Source organism: Myotis yumanensis, unplaced genomic scaffold, assembly GCF_028538775.1.
Source record: "Myotis yumanensis isolate MYYU_CA2020_CCGP unplaced genomic scaffold, mMyoYum1.0.hap1 SCAF_10, whole genome shotgun sequence".
Lineage (NCBI taxonomy): Eukaryota > Metazoa > Chordata > Mammalia > Chiroptera > Vespertilionidae > Myotis > Myotis yumanensis.
In genome coordinates, this window is record NW_027223761.1 from 1,850,773 (window position 1) to 1,864,222 (window position 13,450).

At 64.0% G+C, this 13,450-nt stretch overlaps 1 protein-coding gene across 2 annotated transcripts in view; it reads right to left on the reverse strand.

Annotated features, from left to right (window-relative positions):
- Positions 1 to 3,882: 3,882 nt before the first annotated feature.
- Positions 3,883 to 13,450, reverse strand: part of SHANK2 (SH3 and multiple ankyrin repeat domains 2) — a 173,063-nt gene continuing 163,495 nt past the window's right edge. For both annotated transcript variants that reach the window (XM_070427138.1, XM_070427139.1), the window contains one exon: positions 3,883 to 8,609. In XM_070427138.1, the coding sequence (XP_070283239.1) occupies positions 8,036 to 8,609 (574 nt within the window). In that variant the 3' untranslated portion in view covers positions 3,883 to 8,035. The remainder of the gene's footprint in view (positions 8,610 to 13,450) is intronic.

A 13,450-nucleotide genomic window follows, 5' to 3' on the forward strand; every position in this document is an offset into this window, starting at 1 on the left:
TCCCCCCCCCCCCCCCCGCATTGATTTTTAGAGTGGAAAGGAGGGAAGGAGAGAGAGAGAGAGAGACATCAATCGGTTGCCTCTTGCACGTACCCCAGCTGGGACCAGGCATCCAACCTTTGACCCATCGGTGCTCAGACCGACTCTAACCACTGAGCCCACGGTCAGGGCTGCCACCCTGATTTAAAGGGACCTGCTTCAAATAAAAAGAAAAATTTAAAACAATAAAATAAAGGGACCTGCTTCCAGGGTCGGAGTGAAGAAGCTCCAAGGGGGTTGAGTTGCTCTAGCTAACACGTCCGCGTTTCCTGTGCCTGGACCCCACTATTTTTATTTTTAATTTAAATATATTTTTCATTGATTTTAGAGAGGAAGGAAGACGGACAGAGAGAAACATAAATGAAGAGAGAAAATCACTGATTGGCTGCCTCCTGCACGCCCCCCACTGGGCATTGAACCCCCAACCTGGGCATGTGCCCCTTCTGGGAATCGAACCGTGACCTCCTAGTTCACAGGTCAGTGCTCACCCCCTGAGCCGCCGGCCAGTGGGGCTGGCCCCCACTCTCTCCCACGCAGTCTTACTGAAAGCCCCTCCCGGCTGCACAGAAGCTGCTCAGTGTCTGCCCCAGGCCGAGGCTGTGCTGGGCCGAGGGCGCAGAGCCCACGGGAGGCGATGCCGTGATAGGGAAACGGGAATGACCCTTCACGGCCAACAGCCCAGCCGAGGACACGACGGGCTCCTGCTCTGTGGGGCTGGTCACCGGCAGCCGCGGGACGAAGGAACCCAGAGAGGCGGCAGGTCCAGCAGGTGCCCACCCGGCAGTGGCAGGGTCCGGGACTGGTGCTCGCTGTAACCAGCGTGGCTGTGAGGCTCTGAAACAGCGCAACTGTCGGCAGTGACCCTGCCACGTGCACCCCAATGGGAAAGCGGGGTGGTCGCTGCCCAGGCCCCACTACAAGGGTCTAGGGAAGCAGCGGGTCCTCCGGCCCAGGAAGCCCTGCCCCTGCCGGGACCACGTGCAATGGGCATGGGGACAGGTGTTGGGGGAACCCGGGCTCATGGACCCCTCTTCCCATGGCCTCTGCAGCGGGTCCAAGATGGGACCACAGCTCCGAGCAGAGGGGGGGTGTGGGGTGCAGTTCTCCTGTCCCCCATTCCCCAGGGGCCCCTATGAAACCCGCACCACGTGAGCCACAGTTCCAGGTGCGCGGGCTTATGTCCCGCCTCCTGGCCCCAGCGATTGGCCAAAAGCTACGCCATCTGGGCCAATCATGGACCGGCATTCCTTTTCCAGTCCTGATTGGCCCACGCAGGGCACATGACCAGCGGCCACCAGCACCATTTATGATTGGTTTATTTGGTACACGTGACCAGTGGCCGTTGCCAGTTTTGATTGGTCCATTTTGGGCACATGTCGGACTGCACGCTCCAGCCTGCGCACTGGGCTATTGGAACAGGGCGCAGCTGCGCCCTTGGGTGGTGACAGCGGGAGTGGCACGGGGTCCCCCAGGAGGCGGCCCTGGCGTGGGCTGAGTGGTGGGTGGGCTGCAGGGGGGCTGAGGGGGCGTGAGGCCCTGGGGCGCCCCGTGTTCTGTCCCCTCGAAGCCCTGACAGAGGCCACCTGGGCGCCCACGGGGAGGGCGAAGGCCTGGCCCACCCGGGGCCACCGCTGCCCACGCAGACGGATGGCAGAAGGGGCGACTGGTTCCAGAAGCTGCGTTACCTGGACACCCAGCTGAGGGGGGACCCCAGCACCCCGCGTGCGCGCCCCCGTCCTCCCAGAGCCCCCTGAGCGTCCACGGGGCTGTGCCCTCGAAGGAGAGGGTGGACGGTGGAGCCAGCCGGGCATCTGCCCAGGACGCGGCTGCCTGGGCAGGGCTGGGAAGCACCTCTGGCCCCACCGGTAACCCCGCTCCCCCTGGGCGCCCGGTTCTGCTCCAGCCACTCAGCTGGGCGGGCCCTGAGGCGGCTGCTCTAGACGAAGGAGGCGCCGGTGTATTTCCTTATTATTTGGGAATCCTCGCCAAGACATGGTTTTTAGAGAGAGAGAGAGGGAGGAACATTGATGTGAGATGCACACCCATCAGTGGCCCACCCGGGGGTCAAACCCATGACCTTTGTGTGTGAGACGGCGCTCCAGCCAACAGGGCCACCGACTGGGGCGAGGGGCGCTGGCTTCATGGAGGGCGGGGAGGGGACAGGCGCGGGGATCCCCCAGGGCGGGCAGTGCCCAGGAGGAGCCCCCAGGTGGAAGCTGCAGGACCTGGGGCTGCAGGGGGAGGTGGTCGGAGGCGAGGGGTCTGGGTCAGGGAGGAGGGGCTGCCGCTCCCCAGGAAACAGCAGGGCATGGGGCGGGCAGAGCCCCTGTCTTGGGGGGGGGGTTCTCTTCAGAGATTGGGGCTCCTCGGAAAGCAGATGGACCCGCCAATGTGAGGGATCGGTAAGTGCCACCGACAGAGAGCGGGGCGGTGGGGTATGGGACTGGGGCGAGTCTCCTCTGAGTCTGGGGTCCAGCAGCCATGCAGACCAAGGGGAGAACATTCCAGGTAGCAGGAGGCACCGGCGGGGAGAGGCCCTGAGGCGGGACAGGGCTGGCGCTAAGTGAGCAAAGAGGGAGAAGATGGGGCGGGTGGGTGAGGGTCCAAGCGGTGGGGCCGAGGAGGCCGGGGTCTCGGCAGACGTGGGTCTGAGGTAGCTGCTGCGGAGGCGCGGGGCCTCTGCACGCTGGACCCGGCGCTGCCTTCGTGTGGCCTCCCCGCCCCCACCTGGTCCTCCTGGCAGCCACTGTGACAAGCAGGCCAGGAGCTGGGGCGGGCGGGGCTGGGCTTCCCCGCGAGCCTGCGGGGTGCCTGTCCCTGCCAGGCCCGTGTGGGCACATTTATAAACTCTCGCTCGGAAACGGGCTTATTTTTAGCTGCCCAGATGGCGGCTCGAGGCTGCTGCTCCCCTGCCCTGGGCTTTGTGGGAACCTGGGAGCCGCGAGACTCCTGTCCAGACTCACTGGCAGCTCCCGCCTCAGCATTCACTCGCGGCCTTTGTCTTCGGCCCGAGGGTGAGAGTGAAGGGGGAGGAGGGGCTGCCCGGTTCTTAGAAATACAACGTGTACAGGTCTGATTCGCCTGCAGACGTCGCAGTGGATGAGTTTATACACCTTTTAATCAAAGTTTGCGTTATCTTGAGAGATCCTCAAAAATATATACTTTTATTGATTTCAGAGACAGGAAGGGAGAGGTCAGGAGAGAGAGAGAGAAAGAGAGAGAGACGGACAGATGTGACATCAATGATGAGAGAGAATCATGGATCGGCTGCCTCCTGCACGCCCCACACTGGGGATGGAGCCCGCAACTGGGCATGTGCCCCAACCAGGAATTGAACGTGACCTCCTGGTTCATAGGTCAACGCTCCACCACTGAGCCACGCCGGCCGGGCTTACATCGCCTTTTTTCTCACAGGAAGAGACAGACTACGTATTGCCACTCCTTTAACTTATGAAAAATGGAAATAGTTCTGGGATGAGTGGCCTCAATCACTAAAAACAAACATTTCATTTTTAACAAAACGTAAAGGGATCAGCACTGCCGACCTCAATCGGCATCGCCAACATGACCACTGGGGGGCGAGGCTGGAAAGCCCGGTCTGCAGGCTCAGGGAGCTCTCTCTTCCGTGGAAATTCTCAAACACGCGCTGCATTTTCACTGACGGGAAACGCTGAGCGCGGTCCAGTAGCGACACCTTGAATGGAAAACTACTTGATAACGCGATCTTGTGTCAACGTTCTTTTTATTTTTTAACGCAGGTGACTGTGTGGTCCACAGTCTGGGGCTGAGCACGGCTCCAGAGCCGCGGCCAGGTCTCCTGACACGGCCGCCTCGCATCACTGTTGGCTCCCCAGCCCGGAAAGAAGGCACTGTGACCGCCGGCGCCGGCCACGTCGGTACATTGAAGACACGCCTACCCTTCGTGGACACAGCGTCTGAGCACAGGATGGTTTTATGCAGGGCAGGTTCAGAACACCCAAGGCACACACTCTTTTTTTTTTTTTTTTTCCTGTTTTTTGTTTGTTTGTTTCTGCGTTTACTTGAAGGCTACGTTAAAGTTTCAGAGTTGCTATTGACACAGAGTTCCCGAGGAGAAGCAGCGGACATTTTCAACAGGAAACGGTAGAGATGGTGGCATGTAGAAACACGTTACAGGAACAGTGAAGAAACAAAACCACCGACACAGCGAGGAGTAAAAGTGCAAGTGAGCGGATCTGCCGAAGTCCGAGAAGCAAGTTCGGAAATGACCAGGGTCCCCGGCAAGCGTGGCAGAGCCGTGTCCACGCAGCTGCTGCGGGCACCTCACCACATCACCCGCGTGCGTGTGAACGTGCATATCTACCAATTGGAAAAGACGTTCCTGCTCGTCGGTTATTAAAATGCCTCAAGCACAAGTAAAAGTCTGCCAATCACACTTTTTCTTAACAAGACCGTGGATGCGTTTACCAGGCGAGGTCAGGGGTACGAGCTGGGGAAAAGCCCCGAGGCAGGAGGACGGTGACTGACACGTCGGAGGAATCGAACTTCTGAGCACAGAGCCGGGGCGGCGGCTGCTCCATGGAGAAGGTGCCCAAACAGAAACGCTGTCGAGGCCGGGACGAGGGTCCCTGTGGAGGTTTAAAGCTCCTCCCGGCAGCCGGAGGGACCGCCGTCCTCCTGGCTCAGCTCTTTGCCCGGAGCCCGCGTGCACGCTTGCTTACCCAACGTGGCCGGCTTTATTCCACTCAGGCCACCCATTCTGCAAGCCTCGCGGCCGGGCAGCAAGAGGACAGGCTGTGGGGGGGGGGACTCTGCCCCAGGGGGAGGCACCAACCTGGCTCATCCCTGACACCCCTGCTTCCCTCCAACTCGGAAGGAAGCCGCATCCGCTGCCCCGTGACAGCAGTGCCCGCAGGCGCCCGGCGAAGCCACGGCTCTGGACTGAGACGTGGTTCCATCCGCACGCGGAGAACCAACCCTTTCAGGAACCGGGAACACGCGGACTTGCGGAACGAGCTCTAACTCTGGTCAGAGGTGGGGTGGCTGTGCTGTCCAATAGCCTACGCTGGGTGCGAGCTTGGCAACCTCTGCTGAATTCAGCCATGGCTGTTTGCAATCAGAAGCACGGCCTTAGTGCAATAGTATATTTATTTTTACAGTAATTTGGTTGCCATACAAGAGATGGAAGGATTGGGAGAGAGTGCAAATGACAGGAGCTTGCTTTTTTGTTTGTTTTGTTTTTAATAAAGTCTAAAAAGAATAAAAGCACAAAAGTTAACAGTAACATAGGTAATGTGAACACATTATACAAAGTGTCGTGTGAAACAGATTCGTCTCTAAAAAACAAAAAAATATTGGTTAATGGGAAAAAAAGATCAGTATTTGTGGCCCCCACAAAAAGTGTCCTCGCCAGCTCACCTGGCAATGCTTGTTCAGAAACTCGGAAAAAAATCACCATTTTATTAACGAAAGTACCACAAGTGATTCGCGTTGTGATATGTAGAGTTCGGCAAATCAAGTCACACCGAGTCGTCTTTGTAGGATATGAACCAACGTAAAGTGTGCGGGTGCCCTGGGGAGGGGCCTGGCAGGGGTACAAAATGTACATCTCGAGAGGTTTTGGTTCTGTGTACACAAGGTTACAGAAACTAGGCATGTGAATGCAGTTTATTAAATTACAGTATATAACAAAAGTTGATCTTAAAACCTGGGATAGTGTCCACATGATCCTGTGAGCAGTTTGACGCGGGAGCCGCCGTGGAGGGCGGGCGTGGAGCAGGGTCTGGCCCTGCGTGTCCGGGAGGACCGTGGGCGGCGGTGCGGGCGAGGGGCTATTGCTGGAGCAAAATCACTGAGTGGAGCAAGAGGTGGGTTCATTTTGGCAAGAAGGGCCCTTGTGGGTCAGCGCAGGTCCCGGCGGGGCCTGTCACTCGGCTAGAATGAGACAGGGCGGCATCAGCGGTTCCCTCGGCTCTTCAGCCTCAGTCCGCGGGCTTCGGGGGTGGGGGGGCACGGCCAGCTCTCACCGACGCGACCCACGTCCCGTGACCCACAGCCACCGAGTGGGACCTGTCCTCCCGCCCTGCCGAGCGCTGGCCGTGGCACCGAGCACAGGGGCGTCGCAAACGTGGGCAAAGGGAGGTGTGAGCTGATGGGACGTGGCGGCGTCACCGGGTGGAAGACGGGGAATGGCCAAACCGGTCGCTATGCTTCCCGAACCGCGGCAGCCTCGCCGGCCACCCCGCGTGTCTGGGCCTGGAATCCCTCCGGATGGAAAAACGGAAAGTATGTGGATGTGAAGCGCCTTGATGTTCACCGACTCGGGTTGGGGCGGAGGTGGACCTGCAGGAGGCCCGAACCCGGCTCCCCCCTCAGTGCCTGTGGCTGGAAACGTGTGTGCGCGTGTGCGTGTGGAGAAACTGCCGCTTCGTGAATTGTAACCACTTTTGAAGAAATAATTGTCCTTTGATGACGAAGTTCTAGCAAAGATAGAAAATGTAACACAGCTCAGCTGGTTCCGATGCATCCAAATAAACTCGATTTAAAAAGGTCGTCCTTGGGCAACGATTCCACGGAAAGCGTCATTAAATCACAAAAGTTGTTCTTTAACCTTCGAGCACGGAAGTAGCACAAAGGCGGCCTGGGAGGGAGGCCAGCCACGTTTGTTTTCTTAAAATATTGTGCTTATAAACTATCTGTACAACTAGTTAAACTTGCAGTAGAGAGAGAATTTAAACCGCTAAATGTTTGTTACGTGTTCGTCCTATAGCTGTTCCAGATCTACTGAGACGCTTGGTTGTGAGCGTAAAGAAAAAAAGGAAAAATCGTGTTTTTATAATTAGAGATGAGCTGGGCTAGTTCTGAAATCGTAACAAAAGCCCCAAACCTGATCTCGAGTTTCTTCCGAATGTAGAGAATGTGCTGGAAGCCTGACTGGTGATCTCCCTTGGCAAATAGAGGTATTGTTATGGGGGGAGGGGGGGCTCCAGGGGGAGAGGGGGCGGGGCCCAGGACAGCCTCGCCAGGGAGGCCGCTTCACCCCATTTTCCTGCTTCACACCGACCCTGTCTCCCCTGGGCCCTGCCATACGCTCTGGGTCCTCCAAACACTGTGGGACGATTAAGACAAGCTGGTGGGGCCCTGGACACGCAGAGAGAAGCGGGGAGGCCCAAGTGCCACCTGCTCGGGCCGCAGAGAGCGAAAGGGCGGCTCAGGACGGAGGGTGCTCCGAGGCCCAGCACGCTGCCGACATTCACCTCGTGTCTTGTTCACGTCAGAGGGGGTGCTCGCCTGCTCTGCTCGGGGCAGAATCCCACACTCAGTTAAAAACCCTGAGCGCAGAGCAGCCCTCCTCCCAGGCCAGGCCCCCTCCTCCTCGGGATCGTGACCTTGTGCTTTGACTCACTCCGCATGGCATGTCTGGCCACTTTGGAATCATGCGAGTCGATTTGCAGAAAGAAAGAAAGGAAGCTAAGCAAAGCCGGCACGATCCCGTTCACCCCCGCAGCTGCCAGACCCTCTCAGCCAAGGAGCCGGCCCAGGTCGCTGGAAGCGGGGAGGCGGCTGAAAGAGGCTTCGCTACCTCACGCCCACACGGGCCCCACAGGCTCCTCTGGCCACCTCACCGCGCGCAAAGCACAGGAGAGAGGAGCGAGCACGCACGGGCCACAGCGCCGGGGGCAGGGCGGCTTGGGAGGTATCGGCAGGCGAGAGCCAGGCCCGAGGACCACGGCCACGCTCGGCCCTGCAGTGAGGCCGCCTGGCGCCGGGCGGGAGGCAGCCGAGGTCTCCCTCTGGGTTAGAAAACTCCCTCCCGTGCCCCTTGCCGGACAGACACAGCCCAGGAAACCCGCCGAGAGCTGGGAGCCCCCCCTGCGCTCAGCCACGCCCGCATTTCTTTGGGTGCCAGGAGACAAACCCGGGGAGAGGGGCGCCCGGACCCCGCGGCCGTGCAGACCCCGTCCCGCGGGAGCCCATCTCTACTTCTCACGGAGTCTGTGGGGCCGCGCAGCCACCCTTATCTGTCCAGCAGCTGCTTCAAGGCCCTTTCGATGTTCATGCGGTGCCCGACGCGCGTCACGCCCAGGTCGATGAGGTCCTCCTTCTGCAGGTTGGGCAGGTGGCTGCCGTCGATCTCGTTGTCCAGGAAGGTCTCCTTGTGCTCGCCCAGGTTCAGGCTCTCCAGCCAGTCGCCCACGTCCGGCTTCGTCCACAGGTGCACGGGCTTCGTGGTGAAAGGCTTGCCGGAGAGGGGCGGCGGCAGGACGGAGGGGGACGGCGACCGGCTGCGCCCCGCGGGGCTCAGGACGAACAGGTCCCCGGCCGGGGGCTGGCTCGGGAGGCTGAAGACCTCGGAGAGGGTGGGGGACGGGGACGCAGCGGCGGCGGTAGGGAGCGGGGCGGGCAGGATGTCTCTGCTCATCTCTGTGGGCGAGACCACGGGGCTGGGGGCACGTCTGGTTCCTGAGGCCCTGCTGTCGTAGTCCGGGGGCCGGCTCAGCAGGGTGATGGGCTGCGAGGTCCCGGGGCGGACGGTGAAGGTGACGGTCGTGCTCCGTGTCCCTGAGACGGTGCTCACGACCTCTGGGCTTCTGAAACAGCAACGAGAGAGGGAGTGTCACAGCCGGGTCGCCGCGCGTCAGCGGGCGGCCAGGAGGGGGCGGCAGACACCCAGGTCACAGGAGAGCATGGAGCCCTGTGGGCCTGGGGTTTGCCATGCCGGGGGTCGGGGCAGGGGGACAGGAGCAGGAGGCCGAGCTGGAGGACACACCAACCACACAGGCCGCCGCCCCCCGGGCCCCGGGCTGGGGACTGACGGAGGTCTGCGCTGGGTGAGCATGCGGGGCAGTGAGGGCAGCCGGCCAGGACTCAGCCTGCCCCCGGCCGGGACTGTGGTGCCGGGGACACTGCTGGGGAGGTGACACAGCAAACAGAAGGAAGAGCACCCTCCCCATGCCTGTCAGGCCTTCGTTTTTTTACGTTTCATTGATTTCAGAGGAAGGGAGAGGGAGAGAGAGAACCATCAATGACGAGAGAACCATTGATCGCCGCCACCGCACACCCCACACTGCAGCGGGCATGTGCCCTGACCGGGAATCGAACCGTGACCTCCTGCTCCTGGGCCAATGCTCACACCCGCCGACAGGTCTCCAGCTTTTGGGCTGAAAGGACCAGCACAGGGGAGGCCCCTCGGGCTGGCCCTCATCCGCACGGGGAAGCCCCACTGCTACTCGGGGGCTCGCAGGGCTGGAGGGGTTTTGGGGTCTGTCCTCTGCCCCATAAGGACCAAGACCCACGCCGGTCCCAGGTGGGGCCACAGCTCAGACAGGGGCGGGGTGGGGGGGGTGCTGTGGGACGCCCTTCCTGATGGCCTCCCCGCCCCCCCTCAGCTCGGGGACACCTGTGCGGGGAAGGCTCCCATGTGCCACGTGGACACGGTGAGCTCAGACGCTGAATAAAGCCAGTGCCGCGGCCGGGGCCTTGGGGACAGAGGCGCCATGTGGCGGTGACACGCTGTGGGGTCACTCGCTCCGGCGAGTGTGCCTGGGGGGACACTCGCATGCTCCCTCTCACGGTGACCGTGCCCGTGCCCCTCAGGGTGACAGCGACGGCTCAAATCCCGGGTGGCACCTGCCCGTGGGGTCTCTGAGCCGGAGGACGGTGTCGGTGCCCCGGCTCCCGGACACCCCGGCTCTCCCGGGCGTGTGGTCAGAGCAGAGAGAGGCCCGCACGGGCGGCAGGAGGAGGGACAGCGCACACAGAGGCGGGAGCATGGCAGGCACTTACTTCCGCTCAGCACGACCCTCTTCTGCCAACACCCATCCCGGGAGCAAATGAAATGACAAAACGCAGAACCGGTTACGGTAAGAGACGCCGTTTCGCGGGGCGCACCGGCCGGAAGCGTCCATGCCGCCCCCTTCCCGCCGAGGAGGGCGGCGGGCGGGCAGTCCGCCCGGGATGGCCCCTTCCCGTCCCCGGGGTCTCGTGGGCGCGCAGACCACCGTCCGGGAAAACGCTGGAAAGAGCAGCCCCGTCGGCGGGTCTGGTGGACGGTCCACACCCGGGACCACAGCGGCCCCGCTGCCGGCAGCCCAGCCCTGGCAGAGCCGCTCCAGCGTCTGCCGAGCCCGGAGGGGGTGGGGGGCTGCCTGGCAGCCGCTGGGTTTACTCGGGTTCAGGCGCTGACGTTCCCCATCGGGTCGGGGTGGCTGCGCTCGCTGTGTTGCTAGGCAACCCCCAGGCTCCGGGGACGCTGCCGATTGAGGACAGACGGACACCCGCTCTGGGCGATCCCTCTGTCCTGCCTTTTAAGTCAAACCCCGGTGGAAACATGAGAATTAACACAAAAGCCGAGAGAGAGTGGACACTCGGAGGCGCCTCTCCATCAGCGGCGGTCACGCAGGGAGCGAGCATTCCCGCGGCTCTCCCGGGTCCACAGCTCGGTGAGGGCCTAACCGTTCGGCCTCCGCGGTGACCGCGCGTCTGTCCACTGTCCTCACGGAGGGAGCTGGGCCGGCCCCGGGCCCCCCGCCGGACGCCACGGTCCCTCCCCCGGGGCCAAAGGGGACTTGCTCCCCAAGGCACTGCGTCCCCACGGAGGGACCAGACCGGAGGGGCACCAAGTCTCCTGCACGGGGTGTCTGTGCGGACGCAGTCCCCCAGGTGCCCACGGCCTCCGCCCCGAGGGGCCTGCCCCCCCCCCCCCCCCGCCCCCGTGCTGTCAGGGACTCGGACAAGCGGCGGGCGCAGGTGAAGCTCACGCCCCAGATCGGGAGGCTGTGCCCTGACCCGGAGCCAGCGCCGGGCGCGAGGGCGGGTCCCCCTGCGGGACCCTTGCATCCGGCGGAGCAGGAAGGTGCTCACTTGTGGGGCGAGGGGCCCTGACACCCGGACACGGGCCGTCAAGGGGGACGGACGTGCTCAGGATCAGACGAGCCTCCGGAGGCCTGTCCACGAAGGAGGCAGCAGGCAGGGCGGGGCCCAGGTCCCTCCGACCGGGCTCCCCCGGAACCGGCCAGGCGTCGCCGGGAGGTGATAGGCCGCGAGCAGCTCCGAGGTCTGTGCTCAGGGGCCAGACGGGCCGAGCTCGTTTTGTAAAAAAGCTCAGACGGGTTAATTTTAAATGAACGGGCGCCCGGGGTTGTACACGGAGCGCGCAGCTGGAGGCTCCGGCCGGGGTGGGGGCCTCGGGGGCAGCAGGACTGGGACCCGCGGGGCACTCCGCTCCCCCAAGCCCATCTGCGCCTCCGGACTCCCCGAAAGCGCCGGGGACCGGGAGGGGCTCCTGGGGGACCCCGCGGCCCCCGGACACGCAGTGGGAGGCGGCCTTTCCCCGCCCGCAGCGCGGACACAGGACGCCTGGAGCCCCTCACAGCCCCGGGGTGGGGTCCGGATGCGGAGGGCGGGCTCCGGCCCCGGTCCTGCCTGGTCCCCAGGCCCTCGTGCTGCCGCCCTCCGTCCCCTCCGACGTCCTCCCGCCCCGAAGCGTCCGGGCCTCGCGTCCATGTCCTGTCCTCGCTCACCTCGTTTCAGCTGTCGCCTCGGGCGCTGTCCCCCCCCCCCCTCCCCGCGCTCAGCCCCATCGTCCGGGCTCTGCAGCTCCTGGCACGCTCGGGTTCGTCCTGACTGGGGTCCCGGCGGCCCCCTCGGGAGCGCTGCCCACGGAGGGCGCGGGGCACGCTGGGAGGCGAGGGCGGGCGCGGGGTACGCTGGGAGGGCGAGGGCCGGGCGCGGGGCACGCTGGGAGGCGAGGGCCGGGCGCGGGGCACGCTGGGAGGGCGAGGGCCGGGCGCGGGGCACGCTGGGAGGTGAGGGCCGGGCGCGGGGCACGCTGGGAGGCGACCAGTAGCCGCCACAGGACTGGTGACTGGGACCGCCCTCAGAGCCGGCCGCCTCCCCGCGCCCCTCGGCCGCAGCCCTCCCTGCCGGGCCGTGGGCGCCGCGAGCAGCCCGGGGGACTCGGCGGTGAGCCCCGCGGCGGCCTCTGGGCTGAGCTCCGGGAGGCCGGGCCTGGGAGCCGGGTCAGCGCCTCGGCCCGGGGCACCGGGGCTCGCCCTGGGGAGGCCGGGGAGCCCAGCCAACCGGAACCAGCGTCCTCGGCCCGGACCTGGCTCGACACCGCCGAGGGAGGAGCCGACCGCTGGGCCCCGGGCTTCCGGGCCTGGGAGCGTCCACTCAGGCCGGGGCGGCCCGTGCAGGGAGGCGGCCCAGACGCGCTCGGCACCCGCCCGGTTCCTGCGCCGCGCAGTGAGCGAACCACTGAGCAGCTCCAAGAGCCCCGCCCCGCGGTCACACCTCGATCGGAAACCGGGTGGCTGCTCTGTTGGCCCCGGGACCTCACTTCCTCCCCCTGGAGCCCCTCCACCCAGTCCCCAGCCGCCGTTTGCCTGGGGCTGCCCACGCTCTTCCTTTCCAAGCATCTGGAAGATCTGGAAGGAGCCAGAAGCATCTGGAAGCATCTGGAAGGAGCCAGAGCAGCCGGAGCAGGCGACCCCAGGCCGAGGGCAGCAGCCTTGTCTGCTCTCCCCGCTGGGCCCCGGAGGCCCCGGTGTGCTGGGTGCGGCCTGTTTGTAAAAGGGACGAGGCGCCAGGATGACGGCAACTGTCCTCCCACGTTTCCTGGCCGGGAGGCCTATGGCCGCAGCCCGTGTCCACGTCGGGCTCTGCCTGGCGAGGTCACCAGTGAGATGCCCGGTTTAGCCTCGAGAGTCAATGACCTTCCTCCTCGTCCTTGGCCTCCAGACCGCCTGGTCAGGTCCAGTTGTAGGCACTGCCGGAGCTGGAAGGAGTCGGAGGGAGCCCCGCACTCAGCAGCGCTGGTGGCCACCTGGTGACCAGCCGCCAGGTGACCAAGGAGAAGCCCTCCGGCCACTCGCCGGGCTTCAGACGAGGTCCGCAGCCCCGCCCTCGGCGACCTGTCTGGCGATGCCCGGTGGGTGGCTACCCCTCCAGGCTGGTCCCTGGGTGGGAGGTCTGGTGCTGTCCTTCCAGCGGAGCACTGGGCTCCGCCCTCTGACCTGCAGCCTGCTCCTCCGCAGTCACCGGCCCTGCCTGCCGGGGGCGCCCTGAGCACGATGCCCAGCGTCGGGTGGGAGGCGGGTGGGAGGGGGTGGGCCCTCCCAGAGGCCAGCTGGGCCCTCCCAAAGGCCAGCTGCTGCTCCTGCTGTAGGTGAGCCTGCTTACAAGTGACAGGACAGACCAGAGGTGGCTGTCGTGGCAACTGAGGGTCGGACGGAGGCGGTCCTGCGGCTGCTCTCAGGAAATCAGACAGGACCTGGGACCGCAGGCAGGACCCCGACTCCCGTGCCGCTCGGAGACCCTCCATGGCCCAGAGCCCGGCCACTCGGGGAAGGAGCAGAGACTGAGAGAAACCCAGAAGCCCTGGGATAGGCCCTGGACCTCTGCTCCGGGGAACTGGCTCAGCCACGGAGCC